The 23,107-nt window shown below is 38.0% G+C and overlaps 1 protein-coding gene across 1 annotated transcript; it reads right to left on the bottom strand.

The window, feature by feature from the left end:
* Window positions 1-977: 977 nt before the first annotated feature.
* Nr1d2 (nuclear receptor subfamily 1, group D, member 2) lies at window positions 978-22,870 on the bottom strand (the record flags this gene model as incomplete). Its single annotated transcript, XM_005415383.2, is given in 7 exon segments — window positions 978-4,331; window positions 11,204-11,414; window positions 13,613-13,798; window positions 15,885-16,516; window positions 18,768-18,912; window positions 21,423-21,511; window positions 22,604-22,870. Coding segments are annotated over 7 exon segments (1,727 nt in total), but the record flags the coding sequence as incomplete, so codon positions are not given.
* Between the last annotated feature and the right edge of the window lie 237 nt (window positions 22,871-23,107).

The following is a 23,107-nucleotide window of genomic DNA, read 5'->3' as shown; positions in this document are numbered from 1 at the left end:
GGAATCCAATCCATCTTGTTTTCTATTAACCACACGTTTCTTTGGAGTTTAATGTTTTATTAGGCTATGCAAAAAAGAGGGGGACTACAAAATAAAATATAAATCTGTGCGATACACTAAATTTGATCACCATCCTAATCTATACCCACTAGGGTATAAGATTAACAAAGTTTTTTGTTCTAAAAGCAAAGTTTCCAGAGTCAATGCTCAGGGCAGGGGCGGGGGTACTTGGAGGAAAACTTGCGGGAATGCATCCCATTAAACCCTTCCTTGAGGAATTCATAATACTAAGCCAGGTGTCACAGTGCACACCTGTAACAGTGGTAGGAAGCGGGAGGACTGCTAGGCATTCTAGACCTGTTAGGGCTTCACGGTGAGCTCAAGGCCAGCCTGCCATTACACAGCAGAACACTCAAAACAAGCAACACACACACACACAGATCACAATGCTTAAGAGAATGGACAGAGACATCTCAGTAATCTTGTTTGACCCAGCATCTCCAAATTTGATCAAGGAGCCCATTTCTCCCTCCTAACATTAATTAACATCCACAGAAGAGCAGTGGACCCTCCTGCTCTAGGACACACACTCCATGTATCACCAATTTAAATGATGGCCTCAACTTAGCCCAGGCACTGCCTGTTAGGAAAGGAACAGGAGGTGGTCTTCCTGAGGCACTTTGTCCCATTTATGGCCAGGCTGACTCACAGCAGGTCAAGCACACCAGCTCTCTCACATCTCCTTTCTGGAAAAAGCACTTTTCCAGACACAGCAAACCATCACTCGGTTGGCATGAGAGAAAACGGCAACACTGCTTGCTGAAACCTCTAAACAAACTACAATCTTTGCAGGTATTTTCCCATGCTCAACCAGAGATTTACGTAAGAGATTCTGCCATGCTCAGGGGAAAGATTAACTTGTAAGTTAAATTACAAATGTTTTTAACAAAAATGTTGAGGCAGACACAAAACATCACTCTTGGTTAGAAATAATATTTATTATCCCCTCCCCCATGTACAGGTTACTTCTCAGAAACATGAAGATATTATCCATGTCATCAATTACAGTTTATAGAAAATAACTCATTCCTGTCAACAATATATTGCTATCATTTTTAAAACAGTAGCCATTTTATTTTTCCATGTTAGTTCAAGAATAGTTTTATGGTTTTATTTTTTGGATCAAATCAAGACAGTATTTGCTTGTAACAATTTCCTGACAGAGCCCCTCCCTCAACCCCTAAAAAAATTCTATATCCTAAGTGATAAACTTTTCTTGTACATTCAGCAAACTTTATATTGAAAAAAAAGAATAATTGAGATAGGTATTTACTCTCGTGCACAGTAATAAATCTAGCTGAGCTTCTACACCTTGCTTTGCAATGTTTACATAAAATAAATCATCTCTTATCAAGTTACAATGGTAATTCATTGAAATGTAAATATGAAAGCTATACACTTAACCCACTGCAATTTCCTTCTATCTTTATAATCTGTAATTAAAACATCACCAGAAGGACAAGCTTCATCACAAGATGTTTCCCCTTTCCCTCAGCTATCTCTCTGAAAGCTGGAATCATGTCTCAGATCATGAAGAGATACACATTAAAAGCACAGGAAAAAAATGTTTTAGCTTGCTGACATAATGCCCTTAATACTCCTGACATAATGCCCATATTTTAACTTTAAAACATAAAATCAGAGTTAAAGCATCACTGAATTCATACAGTACATTAATCAACAGTGTCCCACTGACTCAGAAGTTCCCTAAATTGATGTCTTCTACTAGTGTCCTCTTTGCATTTAGTAAGTTTGTAACCACAACTCAATCAAAAAATGTGCTTGTAATAGGCTGCTGGTTTAATTTTAGAATTACAAGTTTCATATTGGGCTATTTCCAAATACAGAAATGCTATGAGTGGCAATATGAACTATTAAGTTTGTTTCCCATTACTACAGGTAGAATTTACTCAAATAAAATTTTACAAGACAAAATGTGAATCTATATACCTATATACGGACATATACATGTATATATTGAACCTAACTAAAGTTTTATAAGCAATACTAACATAGTCCTGGTTACACATTCCTAAAGACTTAATCGTTTTAAAAGATACATGTTATAAAAGAGATTTATGCAAAAAAACAAAAATTAAAAATCAACATGATCTTTGAGGTTTCCAATATTATTTCAAAAAGCTGTTTCTATCCCCCATAGAAGAAAACTATGCATTTATTTATCTTAGGAAAAAAAAATTAAAAGATAATGCTACCATGTAAAGAATTCACAAAACTATAACTGTATATCCCATAAAAGTCATACCCACATAAGGTAAATCACAGTTATGGTTTATATCATATTACATCACCATCTCCTTTCCTCTTTTACAATGAGGGTTCAACCTTTTTTTTTTTTAACCTTAGTTACTAGTGCCACAGAAATTCAAATCTCAGTAACAACAAATTAATCAAGATTACATAATAAGGCATTCTGCTCATGTCATAAAAGTAACTGGCTTAGTGAAATAAAGCAAGTTCTTAACATTTGTAATTTTATATCATCTGAACATTATATAGAAGGCAATCTTAACCAACAAATCCAATTGATTGCTCTTTTCTGGGGAAACAGAAAACATACATAAAATCCTAAACTTTGACTATTTCTCCCAAACAGAAGCTGATCGTATCGTTTAATAAAGTCCACTCTTAGAAGCATGGATGAAAAATCTTTGACTATACCATTTCTAAGTCTGTAGGTCACACACTCATTTTTCAAATTATAGATTAAATCTAATTTGACAAAATCCCTGTAGTGTTACTCAGGGAAAAAAAAAAGTGGACTCAGAACACACACACGCGCGTGTGTGTGCGTGCATGCGCATATACGCGCACACATACATGCTAAGACATGCCAACAGTTTCCTTAAACATTAGTTCTCCAAGAAGGATCAAAATTCTTTATCACTGGGCTGCAGCACGGATATAAGGGGCAGCATTGCAACCTTTATTAGCACAAGGTAAGAATCTGAATAAACTTTTAAAAAACTAGTACCTTGAACCAAAGATATTACCAAAGATGAAATCTACACATTTTCTGAAAGTTGGACTTACTAAGTGTTGCTTAAATAAACAAAAATAGAGGATAAATTCAATATTCTGTCTAAATATTTTTAAAGCAATGGTTATGTAATCAACGGGTAAAATGCACCTAATTTGGGTCTTTTGACACCTCTTGTTTTAAGTTTATTGTATCATAAAGTTCTTCACAGTTTAAAATATTGTGAAGAAATATATTTATGTATAACTATTCACATACATACTATGTACACATACTATGTATTTGATGTATCCATAAACTCTGAATATGTGTGTATCAGGACACCCCACACATATGCAAGGAACCCTGAATAACAGCCTGGGGTAGACTATGAAATGGTTTCCCAGAAATGCATGAAAATAACAAAAGAGTATTATGAAGAATAATTATAATAAAAATTTTTTTATCTTATTTACATAGTGCCTATCTCCCAAGAGGCAAATATGCTTTTATAGACATTTTTAGTATCTCTGAGATGTGGGGCATCGGGGACACTATCAATTCTCATTTTCCACAAATGAGTAACCTGCCCAGGATATCAAGTTTAACCATGGCAGAGTAAAATTCAGACATGGAGATCTACTAGCTCCCCAAATCTCCAACTACCAGATATAACAGTCTTTTGGCAACACCAAGACTTCCAACATTCAATAGTACCTCTTATCACAAAGGACTAATTTCTGTCTTATACTTGTGATTGTGCGTTGTATTTATACCACAGGGAGATCAAAATGGGTGGCTTTTGGTTTTGGCAGATGAAAAAGTCTAACATTCAGTGTGATTATAATTCAGTGTAACTTCTCCAGTTTAAGTGCGACACAGCTGATTGGTCTATTGGGGAGATGCAATCAATATCTAATCAGGGCTGAAGAGTTCTCAATCCAAACAGCTATTGCGTGATTACAGAGATAGCCTACAATCTCATATTGTCTTAAAGGTCTTTTCTTTCTCCACGTATGGTACACACATATAAATAAGCATTGTAGCACAAAATGTACAGTTAGTATCAGTTCATGTTCAAATAAACAAAGGCCTTAAGGGTGAACTTTAAAGGCCAAGAGCTCCTCAGAGTGCATGTTATTTAAAGATCGAAGATCTGGCAACTTTAGAAGTAGTTTTGTAAAAATAGAGGCCTCATTTGGATGGTTTTTCATTATTAAGGTCCTTAGTGCACGAATGAGGGTCTCCTGCAAAGCCTCCACAGAGTTGACATTTTCTATTCCGGATCGATCTAATAGGAAATGAGGAACAGAGAAATACGGAAAAGACATATTATTAACAATAAACATAATTCCTGCTCATCAATCTGATTCAAAACCAGATTTTATACACTGGAACAAAGGCAAAAGATAATTGACAAAATTTTATAACTCTCAATCACAAACATCCTAGCTACTTATTATACTGCATATACACTACATTATATAGGCCATTTAATACATCAAAATTCTTTAGTGCTTTGGAATTTCTACCATAAAAAAACAAGTTTTTTTTTTTCTGAGACAGGGTCTCGCTCTGTAATTTGGGCTGTCCTCAAACTCAGCCTCCCAAGTGATGGGATTATACAGACATGCAGTACCTCAGGTGGCCAAAACTAGAGATTCTGGTATCTAAAATCAGATGCCATCTATTGATTCCAACTACTTCTAATTAGCAAAAATAAAATGATTTAGTACAGAAATACATTTTTACTACATATGGACTTTATCGCCATTGGTATGCTACCATGCAGGGTAGACAGGCAGCCTCCAAATGCCCTCCAACAACCCCCTCATTCTGGTATTCAGGCCCTTCTGTAATCCCCTCCTCTTGAGTGGGCCAGAATTATTGCCTCACTTCTAATGAATAAAACAAGGCAGAAGTGAGAGGAGGTCACTTTTGAGATAGGGTTACAAAAAAACTGTGGCTTCTATCTTAGATACTCTCTTACTCCCTGGAAGAAAAGCCAGCTGCTATGCTGCAAGCAGTCCCATAGCGAGAGTCCCAGGGTATGGAACTATAGTCTCCAGTCAATGGGCCACAAGCAACTAAGACACTCAGTTCAACTGCATTCAAGGAGCTAAGTCCTGCCAATAATCACACGAGCTTGGAAGCAGGCCCTTCCCTACTCGAGCCCTCATAGGCCACCACAGCCCTGTCCTAAGCTGGACTACAACCTCCTAAGAAACCTCAAACCAGGGGCATACATCATACTCACATTCCCAACCCTTGAAAACTCTGAGGTAATATACATTTGCATTTTAAGCCACAAGGTTTTGAAGGAATTTACTATGCAATAATAGATAACAGACCATGCAACTTTATAACACTAGTTATACTACTCTGCATTAACTTGTACTTTGGATACTGTGTTTACTCAGCTTGTCACATAAAATGTAAATAAATTAGTGATTTAGCATATAAAGTATCTTAAAACCAGCCAAACTTTATGTAGTCTGCCCAAGAATTTTTTCATCAAGTGTTATTTTTCTTTTTACAAACGGAGGCGGTAAACCACTGCTCCCGCTACAGGGAGGCTGAGGAAGAAAAAGACTTCTTTTCTACAAGGAAGCAAATTTGTCTGGTCATTCATGTACTTTCATTTTTTACAAGGAGATCTTCCATTATTACTAGTAGCTGAAAAAGGTAATTTGTAATATAAGCATTTAGAACAAGGACTTAAAAGTAATAGTAAAAGAGGTAAAACATAAGTGCCAAAAAATGATGAAAACAGACACAGCACAATTTGAGTTCTTTTTTTTTTTCCCCCGGTACTGGGAATTGAACTCACAACCTTGAACTTGCTAGGCAGACGCTGTGCCGCTGAGCTAAATCCACAGCCCCAATTTGAGTTCTTATAGTTATGTACTAATTACCATGGAAAAAGAAACAAATAATATTGACCTATGGTGTGGGAAGCCGTAATTTTTCAGACAAAACAATTAGATGACCTCTTTCTCTTGACATTTGGCTTTGGCCAATTATAAGGTTATCTTTGCAAAACTACTTAAAGCCTTCAGTAACGTTTCCAAGAGTCTCTTGCCTCTGATTCTTTTTTTTTTTTTTTGAGACAGAGTCTCACTATGCAGTTCAGGCTGGCCTTCAACTCACTATATACTTCAGGCTCTCAGCAATCCTCCTGCCTCAGTCTCCCAAGTGCCAGGTTTATAGGGGTGTGATACCACACCCAGCTTCTTGCTTCTTGCCTCTAATATTAATTGACTTTTCTTTTTAAACATCCTTGCAATTCATTAAATCAGTTACCAAGCACTTACTGAATGTGTGTGCTGGCTATTATTTTAGGTGGTAGGGAACTCAAGGTGAACAAAACAAGGCAAGTTTAAATTTAAGGAGCTCACATTTCACAAAAGAAAATACTTGCTTCAATCTTATCATCAGTAATTTACAACATAAAGTGAAAAAAAGAACAGTGATCTCCTCCAACCAAAGAGTAGGAACTAATAATATAAGGAGTTGGCGATTTGGTGCATATTTGGTATTTAAATGACCTATGCTTCTCTATACAACTCAGAACTTCAGAAAAACAGATACCTATTCCTAAAACTGTAAATCATATTCATTTTCCTGAAGCTATGGTCTTTGTGATTTCAAGGCCAAAGAACTCAATTACAAATCTTGCTCAATCATAAACAAAACTCTGCTGGAGTCCGTAACATCTGAATTCACAGACTGAAGTGGAATGATATACTACATTAGGCTACACTATTATATACATCTATCTTCTACTTCTCTATGTATATTCACTTCCAGCATGCCTCTGTAAAGACCAGACTAGTGGGTTTTCAAACATCTGCCTAGCCAATTATTAACTCCCTTACCCAACATACTGGCGGATAGCATGGCCTGCCTCACGTGAGGGCTCCATTCTGAGGACAGACTTACGCAATGAGATCTAGAAATTAACCAGCATTTCTTCTGATAACCAGAAAAAACCTTTTTAAAATAAAAAACAAAACTATATATTCTAAGGCAATGAAAAAGCTATTTTAAAGAAAAAACAAGTTTAATTTTTAGTTCTAAGCCAGTGATGGCAAACCTTTTAGAGCTTTCAACGATGATGGCAGGAGCCGCTGTGGCATACATGCCATAGACTCGCCACCGCTGCTCTAAGAGGTTGATAGAGAAGTAAGTAGCTCATTTGTTCCTTGATACATGATCATTCCCCCTTCGGGCTGCAGTGATTTAGGGCAAAGGCTTACATCACCTTTTCTACCATTTCAATCCAGCATAAACACTATGAACACTACTTACATAATCAGAGTACTGCAAATATGGCTCTTGACACTTCAACCTTAAAACTGATAAACAAACCATGAAAAACAATTACTTACAGAACAGAGCACGAATGGCAAATGCATGTAATCCCAGCACTCTGGGAGGCGGAGGCAGCAAGACACAGAGTTCGAGCCCAACTTGGGCAACTCAGTGACTAAGCAAGGCCCTGTCTCAAACTGTAAAATTAAAAAATGGGCTGGGGCTCAATGCAAAGGCCTTGGGTTCACTCCTCAGTACTAAAAACTAAAAAGTGAGTGTATTAAAATCATAAATAAAACCAAGAGAGTAGCTGAAAAACCAAAGTATCAAACTTGACAGGAAAAATTTTTTTCAGAAACTGAGAAGTAAAGGAGAGGACTTCTATTTATCCACTATGCACTAAATAAAAAGAAGTAGAACCATTGTACTCAGAGTTGGGTGGTCAAGATATCAAAAAATTAAAAAGAGGACTGGGGATGTAACGGACTGTTTGCCTAGCATGTATAAGGGCCTGAGGATCAATTCCTAGCGCCATCAAAAACAATGTTTAATTACACAACTAAAAAGCAAGGTTAGACATCTAATCCTCTGAGGAACAAGACTGAAACAGGAAAAAGTGAAGACTTTTCATTTTATGGTCTTCTGTAGGTTTTGAAGTTTGTTCTTGCACTGAGACAATGCTTCTAAAACAGCAAGTGATTTTTCACAATGAAAAACTTAAATTTAACATGAAAAATATATTTGTGTATACCTCTATATCTTCATAGACCTAACAAAATGAGAATGCATTTATTTTATATTCAGTTCTTTTCCACTTAATATTTCCAGTATCTTTTATATGTCTCAGATAATAAACAATAAACACATCAATGGATGGATACATAAATGGATAAAGACCTTCAGTATTAAAAGTGATCCTTAGCTGGGCATGGTGGCACACACCTGTAATCCCAGCACCCGGGAGGCTGAGGCAGGAGGATCTTTGTGAGTTCAAGACCAGTCTGGGCTACAAAGTGAGCTCAAGGCCAGCCTGAACTGCATAGGGAGAACCTATCTCAAAAAGACCAAAAATAAGAAGACAAAAAAGTGATCCTTTTGGCTAAGCGTGGTGGCATAGGCCTCTTATCCCAGACCTCAGGAGGCTGAGGCAGAATTGCCTCAAGTTCAAGGCCAGCTTGAGCTACAAAATGAGACCTTGCTCAAAAAAAAAAAAAAGTAATCCTTCTTTACAGTGATACTATCATCTTTATCTTCATAGTTTCTAAACTTCCAAATAACTTGTATTACTCTTACAATTAGGAAAAAAAGTTTTCCAAAGGTAGATTAAAACAAAAATCATGTGTCTGATAGAAATTATAAAGGAAGGTAGAAGGCTCCTGCATACCTTTCATTCTCCTTCAACCCTTCACCTTCATTTCTTTCTCTGAGCTATCTCTGGAGACACGGACCCTTGTACTTCGTCCTCACCTGCTCTAACTTACTTCAGGAGAGTTTGCTCCATCACTTCACATCTGTGTTCTTTCAACAGCCTCAATCTGACTCTCCAGCTCCAGTGATTAACTACCCAATCCATCCATGACAGAAACCCAGGACTAATGCTAAACAGTGCTGTTCACACCTGATCAGTCTCCTCCTCCAGAAGTTACACTGACTTTTCAATGCCTGTAGTTTGCTTAAAATTTCCCTAACCCTAACTCCCTAACAGCCTGGCTCTCATAGATGCTGACCCCTAGTTTGTACTCCCCGAGCTCTCAGGCCTGCAATTTCTTCCCTCCTCCTCCACAGCCACTGGCTCCAGCCACCTCCCCTCCCGTTCTCTCTTGTGCTTTCTCACACCTTTCTGGCTTTCCAGTACTAGGAAGATCTCCTAATCCGACATTCAAATGACAGCTCCTCCTCCACCTTTCCACAAAGCTGCCTCAGATAATTTCATCTTCCCTTCTGTAACTTCTATTCATCCCAGTCAGAACTACATAGTAGTACCACAAAGCTCATTAGTAACCTCCAAATAGAACATAAACACTTTTAAGAGTAAGCTTTTATGTTAAATGCTTTTTGTCTCCTCTAAGCACCTAAGGCATACTCATCACACACAAAAAAAATCTCACAAGTATTGATTATCTTTGGTTTCAGAGGCAGATTTATTAGTCTGATGTCAACTCAAACCAGTGCTATTTCCTTATCATGAGACCGCGCAGGCAGGTATAGTAGAACATGCCTATAATCCCAGCACTTGGGAGGGTGAGGCAGGAGGGTCACTGAGTTTAAGGCCAGCCTGGGCTACAAAGTGAGTTCAAGGCATAGCAACTCCGTCTCAAAAAAAGAAAAGGAGAGAGAGAGAGAGAGACACTAAATGCTAGGTAAAATCCAAGCAGTACTAAAAGGTCACTAAGAGAAGAGGTGTCCCTTCTTGACATACTTGTTTATACTATTTCATGTCATGAACTCATTTTTATCCAGATACAACTGGTTGAAAAAGTGGCTAAATTATACTTTCAAAAGGCAAATCTTTGTCTCACTGACATGAAAACCCTTTAAATTACACAAACAACTTGTTCTCTTTAAGATTTCTTATAGTTTAGTCAGATAATCAGAAGCCATAACTTCACATAGCAGTGTCCTTTACAGAACAGAAAACAAATGAGAAACTTAAGAGTCATCAAAACACTGCCAAATTTACAGCAAATGTCTTAAAGTTAAATGATAGCTAAAAGTGGCAGGCACTTACTCAGGTTCCCCTAAGAAAATTAGTGCCTGAATTTTTCATTTGCTACTGGAAATAACAATCTGTACTTTAATGGATATTTTCTGAATTGAAATACTTTGTTCAGAAGTGACTTGCCAGGCACAGTAATGCACACCTATAATCTCAGCACTTGGGCAGCTGAATGAGGTAGGAGGATCACTGTGAGTTGAAGGCCAGCCTGGGATACCTAATGAGTTCAAGGCCAGCCTAAACTGCATAGCAAGACCCTGTCTCCAAAAAAAAAAAAAAAAGTAGTAATAATTGCCATATAAATGCAACAAGGCAAGGAAATTTGAAAAAAAAACATCAGTGACTCACTTACGCATTAAATCTAAGGACTCAAAAACCCTGATTATTCCTTCAACCAGTAACTGACACCACACTAGGTTCACATAGTGCAACACCTTCCTTTAACAGGATATGGAAACCAGGACCCAAAAGGACAAAATAAGTTAGCCAGATCACACTGAAAATCCAATGGCAAAGCTGGACTAAGGCTACAACTTACATAATCATGTATCTTTGCAACAAACCATACTAATGCCTCTTGACGCTTTTAACATTTTCAAGTAACCCACATAATAACTAAAACTTGATTGATATTTGAACCACATACCTAGAGATACACAATGCTGGAAAAAATAAATGCACAAAATACCTGTACTAATGAAAAATTACAAAAAGCTAAGACAAGTGGTAAATGCAAGGCCCAGATTTAAAAATCATTTAACTACTATTGCACCTTGATTTATACTGTCATGATAAAAAAAAATGCCAGGCATAGCAGCATACACCTGTAAACTCAGCACTCTGGGAGGCTGAGGCAAGAACATACTACAGAGTTCAAGCCTGAGCAACTTAGTGACTCTGCAAGACCAAGACCCTTCCTCAAAATTAAAAATTTTTAAATGGCAGGGGATGTAGCTCAGTGCAAAGGCCCAAATCCCCAGTACCAAAAGAGGGGGAAAGAACAAAAATAGTAAGTTCAAATAATTTAGCATTTTCTGTTATACTTTATTACCTCCATAATATATATAGCTGGCTGGAACCCAGTTAACTGACTATATTCTAGATATGGCACAATTTTGAACCATCTTGCTTACCTGCAGATACCAGGACAACTGCTGTAAACAAGCTCATCTCTTCATCACTCAGCTGGAGGGCATTTAGCTTCTCACTAAATTCAAACATAGAGTTCAGGAGATCCCCTGCTCCCATTGAGTGTAAGTCATCCACACTATACTTCTTTCCACTTAAAAAGGTGACAGTACGCTCCTTTGCATCAAATAATGATGCAAACCGTACCATCAAAACCTGGAAAAAGAGAAAGATTTAAATGTATTTGGAGAAGTGCAGCAGCAATTGTAGCAAATCACACAGTATTATTCAAGTCAGTTAAGAACAACCTAAATGTAAGAGAAAGTTGTAAATGATACTTTATTTTTACCTGGAACTACTTTCTCTACCAAAACAATAAACATTCCAAGATGAGCATTAGAAAAAAAAAAAATCCAGGGCTGGGAATTTAGCTCAGTGGCACAGTGCCTGCCTGGCAAGCACCAGGTTTTAAGTTTGATTCCCAGTACCAGAAAAAAACAAAAACAAAACAGAAAAAAAAAAAATCCAGCCACCAACAGCAAAATACTTTTGAGTCCTGTGACACTCTGAAACTCTACTAACAAAGATTCTCAAATGCAAATCTAAAATTAGAACAAGAAATAATGCCAAGAAATTTTTAAACAAGCCCTAGCCAAAGGCATTAAACTCTTTACCATGAACATTACATCGTCTCTGTGCCCCAAGTAAAAGAATATTCCAATGCAGCAACACCTAGAAACATCAGAAAACCAAATGTAGTCAAGGCAAACAGATGAACTCTAATTAGATTACTTCAGGAAACTGTAAGCCAAAGAGATTACACACAAAGGCCACTATCGCAATAAAAGTACTCTAAACACCACGTTATAATTGCTATTACAAGCCCATCAGTTAAAAATTCTATTACTTACCTACACCCCTCCCTCTCTTACACTAACTGGTTAACATCAATAGTCTACATTTCTATAATCAAAGAACACCTTAAAGGAACACCTTCCTTTTGAATGCTCCCAAGCACTGTTTTAACAACAACAACAAAAAAACCCAAACAGGAATAAGCCTGGTATGAAAATGGAATGGAGCTAGCCTTGGACACAGCAATGCCAAGACAAATCACAAACTAGAGAGAATGCAAGTTCTGGAGTACATGCTATGAATTTACTGGTAAAGCAAAAGTGTCTTCATCTCGGTAGGTCCTAGTTACCTCTCCCAAAATAAGTAAACTGAACTTGATCACTGACTTCCCTTCTGGCCTTAAGTGTAATGTTTTTCTTCAAACTGAAAATTCTAACCTGTAGGTTTTGCTTTTTAATTACTCCATAGCTGTTTTATTTATGAGTATGGTTTGTTCTTTCTTCTACTCCAAGTGCTCCAAAAAACAGAGCCTGAGGCAAAAGCATCTACGTGCTGTGCACTGAGACATGTGAGAACAGGAGTGAAGAAAAGTAAACGAGACAGGAAGGACAGCAAGCAAATACCGGGGCAGTGGTGACGAACCCATGGTGCACGTGCAGTGCTGTGGCCAGCTATTCATTATCACTGAAAGCTCGAAAGATTTCACCATCACTGTACTAGGGGGTTGAGGTTATAGTACTCACTGACAGCGTCACCTCATGAGACCATCCAAGAGAAAGTCAAAATACAGCCCTGGCCTACATTCAAAACTCTGACCCACAAGACATCAACTTCTCACACCTGCCCAAATTTCACTTATGCTTAAGTAAGCTCCAACCAGGACCTAAAGCTTCTCCTGCTTCAGTTCAGCAGCAAGAGGGAAGCCCTGGGGCAGACAGGAAGTGAAAGGCACTGGCTGACAGGTCCTATCTAAGGTGGCAGCTGCAGCTGCCCGAAGTCCAGGCAGAAGGCATCCCTGCAAGGGAAGCTAAAGGAAAATAAGTAGGCAAGGATCCTGAGGCCTGGTGAGGTTGAGAAGACCTGAAGTGGCACTAGAGATATCTGATAAATCCCAACATTCTATAAATTCCTCAAAGACAAAAACCATATTCTATTATCCTTTCTTACTCTCCACTGGACACAGCAAAACATCGGGCTATGGATATGCTTCAACAGGTGTCTTAACCCTCTTCAAAAACGAACAAGTCTATACCTAAACACAATGAACTTGGACTCTATATGCTAGGGATTACAGAGCACCTAAGTCTTAAGTAGCTGTATTTATCTTCAACTCCTAAGATGGTTATTCTTTTGTTGGTAGTTTCAGACTCTGAACTAGAAATACTCAGAAAAAAATGAAAACTCTACATATCCTGCATCAACATTCACGATAGGGGCTGGGGATTTAGCTCAACGGCAAAAGCGCCTGCCTGGCAAGCACAAGGTCGTGAGTTCGGTTCCCGGTACCGGAGAAAAACCAACAAACAAACAAAAAAAAATTCATGTTAAATAAAACCTACCTCAAAAGTCCCAGCCTTTAAAAGGTTGACCTGGTCATGCTGGGAGAGATCCCTGAACCCAGGAATACGCTTTGCAAATTCCACCACTTCTTTCACTGCTGGTGTGAAACTCATCGAAAATTCTTCCCAGATTTCATGCCCCGATTTATGTGGATCCACATATGGAGACTTACTCATTGGACAAACCTTGTATACACAAAACAAAAAAAACTCTTAAACTGTGAGATGTAGCAAAGAAATTTCAAAATCACATCTCAATCATCAGAAACCCCAATATGAAATAGCTACCAGACACAGTAAAAAAGTCTTCTATTAATCCTTTCTCACTGGCTGCTCACCTTACCATAGGAAGTCTGAGGCAGTAAATATGTACACTACAAACTTCTGATTTACAATTTAAAAATAAACAACTTCTAGTCAATGACTAGACATTTAAATAAAAGAGGTGTAATGAAGTATATAACCTTTACATTAAAAAAAGAAAACTTAATTTACACAGCAATTACTTACTATAAAAGAGGTAGCCAAAGCAAAAATCCTATTTATAATAAGCTATTTCAAAAACCTACTACACAGGGTTTTGTTTTGTTTTTAGTTATGCACAGGTTTAAGAATTTATTTTTTAACATTGCCACCATCTTATGCTGGTATAGTGCTTCATGGTTTTTGAAACAAACTCAAATTGGTCTGATTCTCAAGTCAGTAATGACTAACGATAATGATGTGGGTTTTTTTTTTTTTCTAAAACCAGGACCTCATGGATGGTAGGCAAGCACTCCAGTACTATCCTACAAGTCCCTATGACTATCATTTCTTATATAAGAAAGTAAGACTCTGAAAGGTTTAGTGACTTATTCAAACATGGCTGTAAGTCACAGGCCTAGAAACCAAGTCTATATTTAGTTAGTATTTCAAAACTCACTTATTTCTAAATAGGCAAAATTGTAATACTGCAATTTCCAAGAAGGTAGTAAGGTGTTTTTTGCTTTTTTAGGAAATTTACTGATCCTGGATTTCAATCTTGACAATAACAATGTGTGCCCACTGACCTCCACTTGTTCAATTAGGAAGAATGACTGTAGATACAAGGTGCACCTTGTAAATGTGAACTGAGGGAGGGAGGGAAAAATTGGAAGCCAAACACTAAAAAGATGATGAAACATGTACTGTCTACTCTTACTAGTAAAATCAACCTTTAAATTTTCATTAAATCCATACAAAATCCAGGGACGGGATGATTCTAAAACCATGGAGACTATCATGAAATCAGAACCTAAATACTTACAGATTTTTCCTTCCTCATGGACACTAAGCCCAACAAAATACAAGGTCACCTTTTAGATCCATGGATTTAAAATTTTGTCCCCAAACATTTGCAAGGGACAAAAAAATTGTAGATGAAGACTGGGATAGAGTCAACTATTTTGAAAGTGAAAAAAGACTAATTACCTGGCAGTAGAAAATACCAAGCACTACCAAAGGACCTCATGGTATAAACTGGAAATCATTCAGAAATGCTGTCTTTGATGAAATTTTGGCTGAATATGAACACTGAATTTTCATGTAGAATGGTGTATTTGATGAAAAAAATCTTGAATGATATGAGTAACATTAACATCTCGCAGGATGAAGTATGAGAAAAATCCTTAGAAATTAGCCTATCGATATTACTGAATTCTTAATAAAATACCTAGGGTCTACATCCAAAACTCTTTCTGCAACAGTTTTAAAAAGTGCTCTCTGCTGTGCCACTGCATGTGCCTGTAGTCCCAGCTACTAAGCAGGAAGACTACTTGAGCCCAGGAGCTCGAGGCCAGCCTGGGCAACACAGCAAGACCCTATCTCCAAACAAAATAAAGAGAAAAGAAAAATGTCTCTCAATAGAAAGCAAAGAATTCCTGACTACAGTAAACTACAAGATTAGCCCTTCTGAGAAAACACCAAAGCTAGTAAGGTGCTCATTAACCATACTTCATTTCCAAAGGGATTTCTGAGAATTAAAGGACCAATTCTGTACAGATCATAATTTACATAAAATCTTAATCCCAATCACAGTATCAGTTAAATCACATGCTTGTACCTTGCTTATATAAACTCAGGTCTTTTAACAGTGTTTATTGAAATTATTTGAACTAAAATACTGTACAAAACTGATTGTTTATTTCTCTTTAGGCTTTCTGACCCACCTCCCAAGGTGGTATATCCCCAAAAAAAAGAAAACCTGCAAAGCTTTCCTTGACACAAGGTGAGCAAAAAATTGATTTCACTATACCAGATGCATCCTCCCTCCAGTGTTGCACACGTAACTATTCTTGTTCTCATTCTGAGAAAATCCATCTACTGGAACTCTATCACATACTCTTTGAGTATAAGCATTGGAGTAGTTCATACAATGTCCATTTGCAATACAAATGGCATGCCCATTGGGGTAATGCATTATGTTCCTCCCTTTGTACTGTCCATTGACACCGAGATGCTGCTGGCTCTCACAGGAAAAATGGCTATTCAGCCCATTGCCACAATGGTCATGATTTAAGTTATACTGCTCCATGCTCTTGGGAATCCGTTCTCCCCTCTGGGGCTGCATGCTCTCGGTTGGGTTTTCTCGCTGCTCTTGATTATACATAAAGGTATCCTTGTGCGCTCTGGTCACCATGCCAATCACTTCTTCTTTTGCAAAATCAGAAGAGGAAGTAGGCGAGCTTTTGATGTTTTCTTGCTCCAACTGGGGTTTGGGTCGCAGCTGTTCCTGGGCAGGTAAGGCTGTCTGTTCATGATGTTCTATTAATGTGTCATTCTGCAAGTGACCGCTGAACTGGCTGTTCATCATGGTCTTCATTGCACTTTGCATTTCAATTAGCATCCTCTGTTTTTCACGCTTAGGAATACGACCAAATCGAACAGCTATTAAGGAAAAAAGTTATTTAACATTCTAAATAAGAGCTGTCTGTATAAAAGAATAGCAAAAGTATCTCTGGTAGCTATGGCCTCTAGTCACGCAAGTAAAGAATGTCTGTATGTCTCAACCCCAAATTCTTCTAAATTTGCTGGTCTTGATAAACCAAAGAAAATGGGAAATAGAAACTTTTCCATTTTTCTCACAAAAAAAAAAAGATAAGGAGATATATTTCCTGGGTACTTTACCAGCAAAATCTAAAAATTAAATATGACTATAACTAATGAAAACCAGTTTGAAGCAGACCAGCATTACTACACAGTCCCCTATTAACAGGGCTGAGTGTCAATGGAAGTGCCACACTCCTATAATGCTAGCACTTCGGAGGCTGAGACAGGAAGACTGCTGTGAATTCAAGGCCAGTCTGGGCCCCATAGTGAGTTGAAGGCCAGCCTGAACTACATAGGGAGATTGTCTCAAACAATCCAGAATGATGTCAATTCATTTTTCTAACCCTGCTCTCAAAAAACCCTATTAAATTACCTGCTCTCTTCTTTTCTGGTTTCTTAAAAGACAAAAGGAAATCTCTTTAAATACACACATATACACAATCAACAGAATTGCAATTACTGGAAAATAAATTTGCTCAATTCTAATTAAAATCAATGAAATAAAAATTTAACCAGCCATCCTCCATTTTTTTAGAAGCTAGTGTCAGAAGGTATACTGTCTCCAATAATCCTATCTCTGAGGGAAAGAAAAGCTACTTTCTAGTCTAATTTTTTTTTCGTCTTTTTTGAGACAGGGTCTCGCTATGCAATTCAGGCTGGCCTTGAGTTCACTTTGTAGTCCAGGCTGGCCACCACTCACAGCAATCCTTCTGTCTCAGCCTCCCAAGTGCTAGGATTACAGGCATGCACCACCATGACCAACAAGTCTAATATTTATACAAGATAGTGAAAATGTAGGGGCTGGGGATTTAGCTCAGCAGCACAGCACCTGCTTGACAAGTGCGAGGTCATGAGTTCAATTCCCGGTACCGGAAAAAAAAACAAAAACAAAACAAAAAAAAGTAAAAATGTAATATGAAAGAAAGCCTTACAAATTGTACCCTCTAACAGTATTACTGTCAAAGACAATACTTTATCTCTAGTTCCTTCTTTTATAAGTGACTGTCAGTTTTATTTTGGGGGGAGCAATCCCAATAACCAACCACTATCATTAGAGCACTAATATACTAGTGCTACAATATAAAAAATTTCAGGTAATTCAAAAAACCATTACTTATTGAAATCTCTTATCCTGAAAACTCTTTAATATTCCACTTCTGTATCAGTAAGACTACTAAAGTAATCAAAACAAATGCCTAAATGACCCTTCCCTAGATAAATAGGAAGTTAACACAGCAATTCTTAACGAACTCTACTAGACTAACACTCTGAAAACCTCCTATCCCTGTCATCTTAGCCCTGTCATCTTTTGTAAACTCCAAAAATTACTTTCCTAAGCCCAAGTCTCAAATCTTCCAATGATGTCATCCCAAATAATATAGCACCACAAATTAGCACAACCTTTGTTTTCCATAAGAGTAGATTATGCCAGAACTAGATGGCCACCTCCACTTCAGACTTAGTATTTAATGTTAATTTTGCATGTGTTCAGGATCTGTGCCCCAAAAATACATCATCTCAGGCTTACAAAGTAATAAATAATTCACATAAGAAGTGGGTCCTTCAGTAATACCAAAAATTCAAAGAGATAGTTAAAAAGTTCTATTTGAAGAAATGCAATCTTCTTTTAGAAATTTTTTTAAAAAGCTATCAAGTTGTAAAAGGGGGAAAAATGGTTTGTTTCTTTGTTTTTGTTTTGTGAGGATTTTTTCTGGTTTTGGTTTTTGGTTTTTTGAGACAGGATCTATGTAGTTCAGGCTGGCTTTGAATTCACTAAATATAGCTCAGGCTGGCCTTGATCTCAAAGTGATCCTTCTGCTTCCCAAGTGCCAGGATTACAGGCATATGCCACTAAGCCTGACTAAAAGTGGGTTTTTATAAACAGGGAAAAAAGCTAAGCCAAAAGTTGTTTCTGAGTTGACAATGCTAAAATCTGACTCACCAAATTAACATCCTAATGTGCTTTCTGAAGTCTATTTCCCCCTAAATATATGAGGGCCACTAATAACTTGCTTGTAACTCCAGCCTGTGCTAAGGAACAAATACCAAGCTTCCCACACTTTCCAACACTCCCCCTCTGGGCACATACCATCTCTAGACATCCCCACAGACAGACACTTTTTGAATCGACACTGTTGACACCTGTTCCGATTCATTCTCATTATGGAACAGTTTTCGTTCTTCAGGCACTTCTTGTACTGAATGTTTTGCTGGATACTTCTCCGAAAGAAACCCTAAGGACAAAAGATTTACTCATTCATCCGAAATTCCAGATAAATTCCTTGTAAGCACTATTCCCATGTCTATCTAGTAGATGATTATGTAGCTAGGAAATAATTTTGGCTTAGTACAGAGAGAAACAATACTGACACACAGAATTTAATTAAATTCACACTACTATCAACGAACAGGTGCTACATGTATTTGCCAAACAAAACCCTTACTTTTTTAAGACTCTTTGTGCTTGCCCAAAGCACCCCTCATACTATATTGCCCCCTTTTACCAGACCTTACCTACAACCACATTTTTTATCTCATACTATCACATACACATTCCAAAACTCCTGAAATATGAATGACTTAGCCTTAAAAAGTTGACAGAAAAATGTGTTTATAGCTATAATTCCTTCACTAGAACCCTGAATTGCACTGGTAGAGGCTAGTCTTCCCTGGATCATTACCAGCTGGCACTGGCAGGGCCTCTCCCACGTGTGAAGTGTTCCTGGCTGTATCAGCAACAGGTATTACAGCATACACCCCAGACCAGTCAAGGATCAAGAAAAGACAGTTCCTAGCCAGATGGCTACAAATGGCTGCCTTTACTACTAAGCTAACAATTTAGGTATAACTTGTGATAGGGCCTCAAAGAACTCCAGCTCACTGGTTCCAGGGAGAACAAAAAGAACATAACCACCAAAATTATTTTAGCTGTGTCTTGCCTGAGTATTAACTGACTAAATGTTTCCTGTATCTTTAATAAGTAGTTGTGGGATATAGCATTTTTATGTTTTATTACTATGGTAATACATAAAACTGGAATAAAAGAGCAAAACCAAATACATTTTTAAGAAAGTATTGAACAAATACGTGTATATAGCAATACACAACTCATTTCATTCAGCTTGTGCTTTTGTTAGCTATAATGTGAGCATGAAGCCTACCTCACTATTGCCTACTTCACATTTTTCTTAAAAAAAAAAAAGCAGTATTTCACAATTTTTTAAATGATAGAAGCTGGGCACAGTGGTGCATGCCTATAATCCCAGCACACAGGAGTTCAAGGGCAGCCTCAACTAGCTAGCAGACCCTGTCTCAAAAAATACACCCCCCAAAAAATAGAATAAACAAAACAGTAGAAAAAAGCTGCATCTACAAAAAATACTAACTAGCCTCATGAAGTTACTTAGCCATTAAAAGCTAATAAACTCACAATTCATTCAGAGCCACCCTCTCTTATGACATACATTGACTATCTGTTCACCTACTCTATCCTGCCAGACTCGACTCTTGCTTCTAGCTTTAAGTCAAGAATATGCATCTTTGGCATGTTAAATTTTGGTAACAGAAAAAAGGACTACACCATATGTGAGAGAAGAGGGGGACTGATTGCTGACTGACTGTAGTTTTAAGTAGGAAGATATACATTATCTTATTTGGAATTATCCAACCAATACTCAAGTAGTGGTAACCAGGAAATACACAACTAAATGTACATGTTCTGAAGGCATTTTACAAGTCCTTAAAATTATTCTCAGTTCCCAGAACCTGACATGTCAGAATGTCAAAGTATCTGATAAGACCTGCTATAGTTTCAATGTGCCCTGCCCCTGCCGAAGTTCATATGTTGTAAACATAATCCCCAATGCAAAAATGTTGAGACAGGACCTTTAAGAGTGATTAGGTAATAAGGGCTCTGCCTTCATGAATCAGACTAAGGCTGTCATTGTGAGAGTAGGTCTGTTATAAAAGTGAGTTCAGCTCCTCCCCCATGCACATACTCACACATCCTTCAGCAAGTGTGCACACCTGCTGTCTATCACGTTCTCTCTCTCCACAGTATGGCACAGTAATAAGGCCCTCGCCATATGTAGCCCCAGGATCTAGGACTTGCCAGCCTCCAAAACTCTAAGCCAAATAAACTTTATAAATGACCCAGAGTGTATTATTTTGTTACAGCAGCATGAAACACAGTTAAGACCTAATTCAGTGTGGTTTAAGCGAAGTTCCACCAAGGCTGTAGCAATACCTGTCTGTTTTGCCCCTTGCTGCTTCCCTAGTACTTGGTGCACCTGGCTCATACTCCTAAGTTTGCTTCAGTGACACAGCAAATTTGGGTTTTTCTGTTGTTTTTGCTTTTAGCAAATTTGTTTTGATAAAAATTTTAATAGAAATACTTTCACGGTCAGACATGGTGGTGCCCATCTGCAATCCTCAGGAGACTGAGGCAGAACAATCTCAAATTCCAGGCCAGCCTGACAAGCTTAGCAAGACCGTGTCTCAAAATAAAAAGCCTAGGGATATAGATCAGTAGAAGCGCATTTGCCTATCATGTATGAAGCCCAGGCTCAATCCCTGGTACTGCCCCACCCCCAGAAAGTTATTTTATATACTTCATTAAATGCTTAAAACTAGAACATCTGACTTTTCTCTCCCTCATAGATTATCTACTGTGGAAACTGCAAAAGTAATCCCAATTTCTTTAACCCTAGTTATCGATAGTTTAAGGGAAAAAAGCACGCTTTACCTTACAGCCTTCACAAGCATGAACGCCATAGTGGAATCCTGATGCCACATCTCCACAGACTTTACACAGTAGAACCATGCCACTAAATTCTAGAGTACAAACAGACATGAGGTGAAAAGTTGGAAGAAATAATTTCAGATATTTTTCTTTCCAACTGAATAGTTGTTTCATTCAGCTTCCAAGTGCTTTCTTTTAAAAGACACATATTTACCTTTATAATGTAAAAGAAAGATCTCTACAGCAAATAAATAAAAGGAAATCAGTCTTTAAAACAGTTTATGAAACTGCAAAAATATGAGAGTTGGGTGTTTTCCCCTTTCTTAGTGATTTTAAACAAACTGCAATTCTGTAAATTTGTAGTTGTCTTACACCACATATGCAAGCAGGACTAAGAAATAATTCTCCTGGATAAAAATTACAATTCAGGCATAGGAACTGGTAAGTAAACAACAAAGAGATATGGGGCAATCAATCAATAAACAAGGCAAAGAAACATCTCCACAGGCAACTGAATGCATTCAACTCACCTACAGGAGCTAAACAGGCCCCACTCCCACTCCCTGATGCTCCCTTCACTCTTGTTACCTCCACACTTACTCAGGAGTCCACTCCCACTAGTCACCCACTAGTTATCCCAACCCTGCTTTATTTCCTAATCCTAAATGTTCCCACCCCACACTTCATCAGAGGAAGCCCCTTCCCACATATTCTATGGGGGAGTGTTGCTTTTGTTTTCTTTCTGAGACAGGGTTTCACTATGCAGTTCAAGATGGCCTTGAACTCACTTTGTAGCCCAGGCTGGCCTCAAACAGGCATCGATCCTCCTGCCTCAGCCTCCAAGGTGCTAGGATTACAGGTATGCACCATCACACCTAGCCCTCAGTTCTAGAAACAATACTGAGTACTAGGAATCCAGAAGAAAGATAACTGTGAATAATGTAAAAGGGAGAGCCCTGCGAGAAACATGTTCAGGCAGAGAACCTAGCTACCTACACTTGAGAGTCCACAGGCTATGACTTCTAAAGTCATGGTTGATTTCTTCCCTAACTACTGATCCATGATTACCTAGAAGGGAGTGCAAATTATAGCCATAACTATAATAGTCCCCCAAATCAAAGGGGATAAAATAAACCCAATCTACAATTAATTGCAGCGACCTTTAAATTACTAAAGGAACTTACTTGTCACACCATTATGACTCTTTGTCATCCCAGGAGCACTTGATTTGCCTGTTTTCACAGAACAATCTACTCGATCATTCTTCAGGATGCCATCTATATTGGAGAGATCTCCGTTCTTGTGATTCCCATTGACATCGGAGCTGGAGCTATTTGGAGAGGATGGAACAGAAGAGGAGGAAGACTGGAAGCTGTTCTCAGAACCCTCACTGTGGCAAGAGGCAGGGCTAGAGGCTGAGCTGGAAGAACTGATATAGGCAATCACACCTCCTAGAAACAGGGGAAATCAAACAATTAGATGCAAGATAATATACGTGGTTTTTTTTTACTTTTTACAAATCTAAACATACTAATTTACTGAATTGTTAGTGACGTTGCTGGCTTTAGAAACTGACTACTGGTACTAACGGTGGAATGTATCTCCTTATGTCCTATCATTCTTCCTGCTTCCATAAAATTCTAACAAGCATGTGTAACTCCCACCCATTTAAAAGTGAGAAGGGGGTA

This window comes from Chinchilla lanigera, unplaced genomic scaffold (genome assembly GCF_000276665.1).
Source record: "Chinchilla lanigera isolate Chin_1 unplaced genomic scaffold, ChiLan1.0 scaffold00029, whole genome shotgun sequence".
In the NCBI taxonomy this organism is placed as follows: domain Eukaryota; kingdom Metazoa; phylum Chordata; class Mammalia; order Rodentia; family Chinchillidae; genus Chinchilla; species Chinchilla lanigera.
This window is presented reverse-complemented; position numbering and strand designations above follow the sequence as displayed.